The following is a 10,395-nucleotide window of genomic DNA, read 5'->3' as shown; positions in this document are numbered from 1 at the left end:
GTATAGGAGGCGCAGGGCGGGTATAGGAGGCGCAGGGCGGGTATAGGAGACGCAGGGCGGGTATAGGAGGCGCAGGGCGGGTATAGGAGGCGCAGGGCGGGTATAGGAGACGCAGGGCGGGTATAGGAGACGCAGGGCGGGTATAGGAGGCGCAGGGCGGGTATAGGAGGCGCAGGGCGGGTATAGGAGACGCAGGGCGGGTATAGGAGGCGCAGGGAGGGTATAGGAGGCGCAGGGCGGGTATATGAGGCGCACAGAAATTTCATTTCCCAGGACAGAAATTCAGGAGATTTGGGGGTTTCTGTCCAAAATATGAAATGTTAATAATGCTGATTTTTATTAGGGACACTCCGTCCACAAGACCTTCAAACTATAAATCAGTGACACTGACTCCAGGTCAATGAGACTGACCCCAGACCGGTGACCCCAGACCGGTGACCCCAACCCAATGACACTGTCCCCAGACCGGTGACCCCAACCTAGTGACACTGACTCCAGACCAGTGACCTCAACCTAGTGACACTGACTCCAGACCAGTGACCCTAGACCCAATGACACTGACCCCAGACTGGTGACTCCAGCCCAGTGACACTGACTCCAAAGAGTGTGTGTGCGTGCGTTCTCAACAGCTCAGTTGGGTGTAGTATTATGGCGGTGAGAGTACTAACATGGATACATTTCCTGTTTACCATAACTTACTCTGGTGTACCAAGATGGCTGACTTCCGGTACCCAGGACACGTGTACCTCTATACTTCCGTGTCTAATTCTCGGCCTAATAATGTGGAGGTGAGCAGGTGGAAACGAGGCTTGAAACACCGACGTCACCGTAGCGGAAGGTGATTGGGTGGCCTGGCGCATGCGCAGCGACGGCTTCAGTGACAGGTCTGACATGTGCAGGGGATAAGTGGGGAGCCCTGCAGGGGGCGGGGTCTGTGAGTGGGGAGCCCTGCAGGGGGCGGGGTCTGTGGGAGGGGAGCCCTGCAGCGGGCGGGGTCTGTGAGTGGGGAGCCCTGCAGGGGGCGGGGTCTGTGAGTGGGGAGCCCAGCAGGGGGCGGGGTCTGTGAGTGGGGAGCCCTGCAGGGGGCGTGGTCTGTGAGTGGGGAGCCCTGCAGGGGGCGTGGTCTGAGAGGGAACCCTGCTGGGGGCGGGGTTTGTGAGTGGGGAGCTTGCAGAGGGCGGGGTCTGTGCGAGGGGAGCCCTGCAGGGGGCGGAGTCTGTGCGAGGGGAGCCCTGCAGGGGGCGGAGTCTGTGGGAGGGGAGCCCTGCAGGTGGCGGAGTCTGTGGGAGGGGAGCCCTGCAGGGGGCGGAGTATGTGGGAGGGGAGCCCTGCAGGGGGCGGAGTCTGTGAGTGGGGAGCCCTGCAGGGGGCGGGGTCTGTGAGTGGGGAGCCCTGCAGGGGGCGGGGTCTGTGAGTGGGGAGCCCTGCAGGGGGCGGAGTCTGTGGGAGGGGAGCCCTGCAGGGGGCGGAGTCTGTGAGTGGGGAGCCCTGCAGGGGGCGGGGTCTGTGCGAGGGGAGCCCTGCAGGGGGCGGAGTCTGTGGGAGGGGAGCCCTGCAGGGGGCGGAGTCTGTGGGAGGGGAGCCCTGCAGGTGGCGGGGTCTGTGAGTGGGGAGCCCTGCAGGGGGCGGAGTCTGTGAGTGGGGAGCCCTGCAGGGGGCGGGGTCTGTGAGTGGGGAGCCCTGCAGGGGGCGGGGTCTGTGTGTGGGGAGCCCTGCAGGGGGCGGAGTCTGTGAGTGGTGATGCTCTGCAGGGGGCGGGGTCTGTGAGTGGTGATGCTCTGCAGGGGGCGGGGTCTGTGAGTGGTGATGCTCTGCAGGGGGCAGGGTCTGTGAGTGGGGAGCCCTGCAGGGGGCGGGGTCTGTGAGTGGTGATGCTCTGCAGGGGCGGGGTCTGTGAGTGGGGAGCCCTGCAGGGGGCGGGGTCTGTGAGTGGGGAGCCCTGCAGGGGGCGGAGTCTGTGAGTGGTGATGCTCTGCAGGGGGCGGGGTCTGTGAGTGGGGAGCCCTGCAGGGGGCGGGGTCTGTGGGAGGGGAGCTCTGCAGGGGGCGGGGTCTGTGGGAGGGGAGCCCTGCAGGGGGCGGGGTCTGTGAGTGGTGATGCTCTGCAGGGGGCGGGGTCTGTGAGTGGGGAGCCCTGCAGGGGGCGGGGTCTGTGAGTGGGAAGCCCTGCAGGGGCGGGGTCTGTGAGTGGGGAGCCCTGAATGGGGCGGAGTCTGTGAGTGGTGATGCTCTGCAGGGGGCGGGGTCTGTGAGTGGTGATGCTCTGCAGGGGGCGGGGTCTGTGAGTGGGGAGCCCTGCAGGGGGTGGGGTCTGTGAGTGGGGAGCCCTGCAGGGGGCGGGGTCTGTGAGTGGGGAGCCCTGCAGGGGGTGGGGTCTGTGAGTGGTGATGCTCTGCAGGGGGCGGGGTCTGTGAGTGGTGATGCTCTGCAGGCCTCCTCCTGTGAGACTGCAGCGTGCCCCAGCGGAGGCTCTGCAGTGTACTGTGGGAGAGAGGTTCTGCAGCGTGGCGTGGGATAGAGGCTCTGTAGCGTGGCGTGGGAGAGAGGCTCTGCAGCGTGGCGTGGGATAGAGGCTCCGCAGCGTGGCGTGGGATAGAGGCTCCGCAGCGTGGCGTGAGAGATGCTCTGCAGCGTGGCGTGGGATAGATGCTCTGCAGCGTGGCGTGGGATAGAAACTCTGCAGCGTGGCGTGGGATAGAGGTTCTGCAGCGTGGGGTGGGATAGAGGCTCCGCGGCGTGGCGTGGGATAGAGGCTCCGCAGCGTGGCGTGGGATAGAGGTTCTGCAGTGGCGTGGTATAGAGGCTCCGCAGCGTGGGATAGAGGCTCCGCAGCGTGGCATGGTATAGAGGCTCCGCAGCGTGGCATGGTATAGAGGCTCCGCAGCGTGGCGTGGGATAGAGGCTCCGCAGCGTGGCGTGGGATAGAGGTTCTACAGCGTGGCGTGGTATAGAGGCTCTGCAGCGTGGGATAGAGGCTCCGCAGCATGGCATGGTATAGAGGCTCCGCAGCGTGGCGTGGGAGAGAGGCTCCGCAGCGTGGGATAGAGGCTCCGCAGCGTGGCGTGGGATAGAGGCTCTGCAGCGTGGCGTAGGAGAGAGGCTCCGTAGCGTGGCGTGGGATAGAGGCTCCGCGGCGTGGGATAGAGGCTCTGCAGCGTGGCGTGGGATAGAGGCTCCGCAGCGTGGCGTGGGATAGAGGCTCCGCAGCGTGGCGTGGGATAGAGGCTCCGCAGCGTGGCGTGGGATAGAGGCTCCGCGGCGTGGGATAGAAACTGCAGCGTGGCGTGGTATAGAGGCTCCGCGGCGTGGCGTGGGATAGAGGCGCTGCAGCGTGGCGTGGGATAGAGGCTCCGCGGCGTGGCGTGGGATAGAGGCTCCGCAGCGTGGCGTGGGATAGAGGCTCCGCGGCAAGGCGTGGGATAGAGGCTCCGCAGCGTGGGATAGAGGCTCCGCAGCGTGGCGTAGGAGAGAGGCTCTGCAGCGTGGCGTGGGATAGAGGCTCCGCGGCGTGGCGTGGGATAGAGGCTCTGCGGCGTGGCGTGGGATAGAGGCTCCGCAGCGTGGCGTGGGAGAGAGGCTCTGCAGCGTGGCGCGGGATAGAGGCTCCGCAGCATGGCGTGGGATAGAGGCTCTGCAGTGACGTGGGATAGAGGCTCCGCAGCATGGCGTGGAATTGAGGCTCTGCAGCGTGGCGTGGGATAGAGGCTGCAGCGTGGGATAGAGGCTCCGCAGCGTGGCGTGGGATAGAGGCTCCGCAGCGTGGCGTGGGATAGAGGTGGCGTGGCGTGGGATAGAGGCTCCGCAGCGTGGCGTGGGATAGAGGCTCCGCAGCATGGCGTGGGATAGAGGCTCCGCAGCGTGGCGTGGGATAGAGGCGGCGTGGCGTGGGATAGAGGCTCTGCAGCGTGGCGTGAGATAGAAGCTCCGCGGCGTGGCGTAGGATAGAGGCTCTGCAGCGTGGCGTGGGAGAGAGGCTCCGCAGCGTGGCGTGGGATAGAGGCTCCGCAGCGTGGCGTGGGATAGAGGCTCTGCAGCGGGGCGTGGGATAGAGGCTCCGCGGCGTGGGATAGAAACTCTGCAGCGTGGCGTGGGATAGAGGCTCCGCAGCGTGGCGTGGGATAGAGGCTCCGCAGCTTGGCGTGGGATAGAGGCTCTGCAGCGTGGCGTGGGATAGAGGCTCTGCAGCGTGGCGTGGGATAGAGGCTCCGCGGCGTGGCGTGGGATAGAGGCTCTGCAGCGTGGCGTGGGATAGAGGCTCCGCAGCGTGGCGTGGGAGAGAGGCTCTGCAGCGTGGCGTGGGATAGAGGCTCTGCAGCGTGGCGTGGGATAGAGGCTCCGCAGCGTGGCGTGGGAGAGACGCTCCGCGGCGTGGGATAGAAACTCTGCAGCGTGGCGTGGGATAGAGGCTCCGCAGCGTGGCGTGGGAGAGAGGCTCTGCAGCGTGGCGTGGGATAGAGGCTCTGCAGCGTGGCGTGGGATAGAGGCTCTGCAGCGTGGCGTGGGATAGAGGCTCCGTAGTGTGGCGTGGGATAGAGGCTCCGCAGCGTGGCGTGGGATAGAGGCTCCGCAGCGTGGCGTGGGAGAGAGGCTCTGCAGCGTGGCGTGGGATAGAGGCTCCGCAGCGTGGCGTGGGAGAGAGGCTCTGCGGCGTGGGATAGAGGCTCCGCAGCGTGGCGTGGGAGAGAGGCTCTGCAGCGTGGCGTGGGATAGAGGCTCTGCAGGGTGGCGTGGGATAGAGGCTCCGCAGCGTGGCGTGGGATAGAGGCTCCGCAGCGGGGCGTGGGATAGAGGCTCCGCAGCGTGGCGTGGGATAGAGGCTCCGCAGCGTGGCGTGTGAGAGGCTCTGCAGCGTGGCGTGCGATAGTGGATCTGCAGCGGGGCGTGGGATAGAGGCTCCGCAGCGTGGAGTGGGATAGAGGCTCCGCAGCGTGGCGTGTGAGAGGCTCTGCAGCGTGGCGTGAGATAGAGGATCCGCAGCGTGGCGTGGGATAGAGGCTCCGCAGCGTGGCGTGGGATAGAGGCTCTGCAGCGTGGCGTGGGATAGAGGCTCTGCAGCGTGGCGTGGGATAGAGGCTCTGCAGCGTGGCGTGGGATAGAGGATCTGCAGCGTGGCGTGGGATAGAGGCTCCGCAGCGTGGCGTGGGATAGAGGCTCTGCAGCGTGGCGTGGGATATAGGCTCTGCAGCGTGGCGTGGGATAGAGGCTCTGCAGCGTGGCGTGGGATAGAGGCTCCGCGGCGTGGCGTGGGATAGAGGCTCCGCAGCGTGGCGTGGGATAGAGGCTCTGCAGCGTGGCGTAAGATAGAGGCTCTGCAGCGTGGTGTGGGATAGAGGCTCTGCAGCGTGGCGTGGGAGAGAGGCTCTGCAGCGTGGCGTGGGATAGAGGCTCTGCAGCGTGGCGTGGGAGAGAGGCTCCGCGGCGTGGGATAGAAACTCTGCAGCGTGGCGTGGGATAGAGGCTCTGCAGCGTGACGTGGGATAGAGGCTCCGCAGCGTGGCGTGTGAGAGAGGCTCCGCAGCGTGGGATAGAGGCTCCGCAGCGTGGCGTGTGAGAGGCTCCGCGGCGTGGGATAAAGGCTCTGCAGCGTGGCGCGGGATAGAGGTTCTGCAGCGTGGCATGGGAGAGAGGCTCCGCGGCGTGGTAGAGAGGCTCCGCGGCGTGGGATAGAGGCTCCGCAGCGTGGCGTGGGATAGAGGCTCCGCAGCAGGGCGTGGGATAGAGGCTCCGCAGCGTGGCGTGGGATAGAGGCTCCGCAGCGTGGCGTGGGATAGAGGCTCCGCAGCGTGGCGTGGGATAGAGGCTGCGCAGCGGGGCGTGGGTTGGAGGCTCTGCCGCGTGGGAGGGGAAGCTCTGGCGTGGTTGGAGGCTATGCAGCGTGGCGTGGTAGGGAGGCTCTGCGGCCTGTGAGGGAGGCTCCGTGGCCTGTGAGGGAGGCTCCGTGGTGTGTGAGGGAGGCTCCGTGGTGTGTGAGGGAGGCTCCGTGGCCTGTGAGGGAGGCTCCGTGGTGTGTGAGGGAGGCTCCGTGGCCTGTGAGGGAGGCTCCGCGGCCTGTGAGGGAGGCTCCGTGGCCTGTGAGGGAGGCTCCGCGGCCTGTGAGGGAGGCTCCGTGGTGTGTGAGGGAGGCTCCGTGGCCTGTGAGGGAGGCTCCGTGGTGTGTGAGGGAGGCTCCGCGGCCTGTGAGGGAGGCTCCGTGGCCTGTGAGGGAGGCTCCGTGGTGTGTGAGGGAGGCTCCGCGGCGTGTGAGGGAGGCTCCGCGGCCTGTGAGGGAGGCTCCGTGGCCTGTGAGGGAGGCTCCGCGGCGTGTGAGGGAGGCTCCGCGGCCTGTGAGGGAGGCTCCGTGGTGTGTGAGGGAGGCTCCGTGGCCTGTGAGGGAGGCTCCGTGGCGTGTCCGTGGGATCCCGGGCCCCTGTCAGTGCTGGGCAGTATAGAGCCCACTCCTGTCCCCTCTCCCCTCAGGTCTGAGAATGACACGGGAACGCCGGCGTGTCCCCAGCCCCGGGACTGACCCCCGGCCAGGACCCCCGCACAGGAGGCCGCCCCCCCCCGCCCGGGACTGGACCCGTGTCCTGCTGCTCGCCCTGCTGTCCTGCGTTATAGGGCTGAGCGCTTTCTCATACAGCGCGTACACCAGGTGGTGCGCCTCTGTCCGAGTGGTGACCCTGCACCCAGCACCCCCCGTCCTGACCCCCAACAGCACCTCCCCGGACCACTTCTGGGGGTCCTACCGGCCGCAGGTCTACTTCGGGATGAAGACTCGCAGCCCCCGGTCTGTGGTGACAGGTACGGGGCGTGGACACGCCAACACACGTGTGACACGCACCGCTGTGACTGTATGTTATATGGTATCACCATATAGATGTATGTGGGCGTGCGTGTGCGGCTGTACGTGCGTGTGCGGCTGTACGTGCGTGTGCGGCTGTACGTGCGTGTGCGGCTGTACGTGCGTGTGCGGCTGTACGTGCGTGTGCGGCTGTACGTGCGTGTGAGGCTGTACGTGCGTGTGAGGCTGTACGTGCGTGTGAGGCTGTACGTGCGTGTGAGGCTGTACGTGCGTGTGCGGCTGCACGTGCGTGTGCGGCTGCACGTGCGTGTGAGGCTGCACGTGCGTGTGCGGCTGCACGTGCGTGTGCGGCTGCACGTGCGTGTGCGGCTGCACGTGCGTGTGCGGCTGCACGTGCGTGTGAGGCTGTACGTGCGTGAGCGGCTGTACGTGCGTGTGCGGCTGTACGTGCGTGTGCACACATACCCACCAGCCGGGCACAGTGGGAGGAGGAGGTCTCCCCGGCTGCCACAGCTGTGTATATCCGTGCTGGGCACACATACCCACCAGCCGGGCACAGTGGGAGGAGGAGGTCTCCCCGGCTGCCACAGCTGTGTATATCCGTGCCGGGCACACATACCCACCAGCCGGGCACAGTGGGAGGAGGAGGTCTCCCCGGCTGCCACAGCTGTGTATATCCGTGCCGGGCACACATACCCACCAGCCGGGCACAGTGGGAGGAGGAGGTCTCCCCGGCTGCCACAGCTTTGTATATCCGTGCTGGGCACACATACCCACCAGCCGGGCACAGTGGGAGGAGGAGGTCTCCCCGGCTGCCACAGCTGTGTATATCCGTGCCGGGCACACATACCCACCATCCGGGCACAGTGGGAGGAGGAGGTCTCCCCGGCTGCCACAGCTGTGTATATCCGTACTGGGCACACATACCCACCAGCCGGGCACAGTGGGAGGAGGAGGTCTCCCCGGCTGCCACAGCTGTGTATATCCGTGCTGGGCACACATACCCACCAGCCAGGCACAGTGGGAGGAGGAGGTCTCCCCGGCTGCCACAGCTGTGTATATCCGTGCCGGGCACACATACCCACCAGCCGGGCACAGTGGGAGGAGGAGGTCTCCCCGGCTGCCACAGCTGTGTATATCCAGCCGGGCACACATACCCACCAGCCGGGCACAGTGGGAGGAGGAGGTCTCCCCGGCTGCCACAGCTGTGTATATCCGTGCCGGGCACACATACCCACCAGCCGGGCACAGCGGGAGGAAGAGGTCTCCCCGGCTCCCACAGCTGTGTATATCCGTGCCGGGCACACATACCCACCATCCGGGCACAGCGGGAGGAAGAGGTCTCCCCGGCTGCCACAGCTGTGTATATCCGTGCCGGGCACACATACCCACCAGCCGGGCACAGCGGGAGGAGGAGGTCTCCCCGGCTGCCACAGCTGTGTATATCCGTGCCGGGCACACATACCCACCAGCCGGGCACAGTGGGAGGAGGAGGTCTCCCCGGCTGCCACAGCTGTGTATATCTGTGCCGGGCACACATACCCACCAGCCGGGCACAGTGGGAGGAGGAGGTCTCCCCGGCTGCCACAGCTGTGTATATCCGTGCCGGGCACACATACCCACCATCCGGGCACAGCGGGAGGAAGAGGTCTCCCCGGCTGCCACAGCTGTGTATATCCGTGCTGGGCACACATACCCACCAGCCGGGCACAGTGGGAGGAGGAGGTCTCCCCGGCTGCCACAGCTGTGTATATCCGTGCCGGGCACACATACCCACCAGCCGGGCACAGTGGGAGGAGGAGGTCTCCCCGGCTGCCACAGCTGTGTATATCCGTGCCGGGCACACATACCCACCATCCGAGCACAGCGGGAGGAAGAGGTCTCCCCGGCTGCCACAGCTGTGTATATCCGTGCTGGGCACACATACCCACCAGCCGGGCACAGTGGGAGGAGGAGGTCTCCCCGGCTGCCACAGCTGTGTATATCCGTGCCGGGCACACATACCCACCAGCCGGGCACAGTGGGAGGAGGAGGTCTCCCCGGCTGCCACAGCTGTGTATATCCGTGCCGGGCACACATACCCACCATCCGGGCACAGCGGGAGGAAGAGGTCTCCCCGGCTGCCACAGCTGTGTATATCCGTGCTGGGCACACATACCCACCAGCCGGGCACAGTGGGAGGAGGAGGTCTCCCCGGCTGCCACAGCTGTGTATATCCGTGCCGGGCACACATACCCACCAGCCGGGCACAGTGGGAGGAGGAGGTCTCCCCGGCTGCCACAGCTGTGTATATCCAGCCGGGCACACATACCCACCAGCCGGGCACAGTGGGAGGAGGAGGTCTCCCCGGCTGCCACAGCTGTGTATATCCGTGCCGGGCACACATACCCACCAGCCGGGCACAGCGGGAGGAAGAGGTCTCCCCGGCTCCCACAGCTGTGTATATCCGTGCCGGGCACACATACCCACCATCCGGGCACAGCGGGAGGAAGAGGTCTCCCCGGCTGCCACAGCTGTGTATATCCGTGCCGGGCACACATACCCACCAGCCGGGCACAGCGGGAGGAGGAGGTCTCCCCGGCTGCCACAGCTGTGTATATCCGTGCCGGGCACACATACCCACCAGCCGGGCACAGTGGGAGGAGGAGGTCTCCCCGGCTGCCACAGCTGTGTATATCTGTGCCGGGCACACATACCCACCAGCCGGGCACAGTGGGAGGAGGAGGTCTCCCCGGCTGCCACAGCTGTGTATATCCGTGCCGGGCACACATACCCACCAGCCGGGCACAGTGGGAGGAGGAGGTCTCCCCGGCTGCCACAGCTGTGTATATCCGTGCCGGGCACACATACCCACCAGCCGGGTACAGTGGGAGGAGGAGGTCTCCCCGGCTGCCACAGCTGTGTATATCTGTGCCGGGCACACATACCCACCAGCCGGGCACAGTGGGAGGAGGAGGTCTCCCCGGCTGCCACAGCTGTGTATATCCGTGCCGGCACACATACCCACCAGCCGGGCACAGTGGGAGGAGGAGGTCTCCCCGGCTCCCACAGCTGTGTATATCCGTGCTGGGCACACATACCCACCAGCCGGGCACACATACCCACCAGCCGGGCACACATACCATCAGCCGGGCACAGTGGGAGGAGGAGGTCTCCCCGGCTGCCACAGCTGTGTATATCCGTGCCGGGCACACATACCCACCAGCCGGGCACAGCGGGAGGAGGAGGTCTCCCCGGCTGCCACAGCTGTGTATATCCGTGCCGGGCACACATACCCACCAGCCGGGCACAGTGGGAGGAGGAGGTCTCCCCGGCTGCCACAGCTGTGTATATCTGTGCCGGGCACACATACCCACCAGCCGGGCACAGTGGGAGGAGGAGGTCTCCCCGGCTGCCACAGCTGTGTATATCCGTGCCGGGCACACATACCCACCAGCCGGGCACAGTGGGAGGAGGAGGTCTCCCCGGCTGCCACAGCTGTGTATATCCGTGCCGGGCACACATACCCACCAGCCGGGTACAGTGGGAGGAGGAGGTCTCCCCGGCTGCCACAGCTGTGTATATCTGTGCCGGGCACACATACCCACCAGCCGGGCACAGTGGGAGGAGGAGGTC

The 10,395-nt window shown here is 66.4% G+C and overlaps 1 protein-coding gene across 1 annotated transcript in view; it reads left to right on the top strand.

The window, feature by feature from the left end:
* The first annotated feature begins 758 nt into the window (after positions 1 to 758).
* Positions 759 to 10,395, top strand: part of MOGS (mannosyl-oligosaccharide glucosidase) — a 44,581-nt gene continuing 34,944 nt past the window's right edge. Inside the window, exons 1-2 of the mRNA XM_075584419.1 lie at positions 759 to 884; positions 6,456 to 6,779. Coding sequence (XP_075440534.1) covers positions 6,464 to 6,779 — 316 coding nt within the window. The 5' untranslated portion in view covers positions 759 to 884; positions 6,456 to 6,463. The remainder of the gene's footprint in view (positions 885 to 6,455; positions 6,780 to 10,395) is intronic.

Source organism: Ascaphus truei, unplaced genomic scaffold (assembly GCF_040206685.1).
Source record: "Ascaphus truei isolate aAscTru1 unplaced genomic scaffold, aAscTru1.hap1 HAP1_SCAFFOLD_590, whole genome shotgun sequence".
Taxonomy (NCBI): Eukaryota; Metazoa; Chordata; class Amphibia; order Anura; family Ascaphidae; genus Ascaphus; species Ascaphus truei.
The sequence above is the reverse complement of the archived record's forward strand: the minus strand, read 5'-3'. Positions and strand labels throughout refer to the sequence as shown.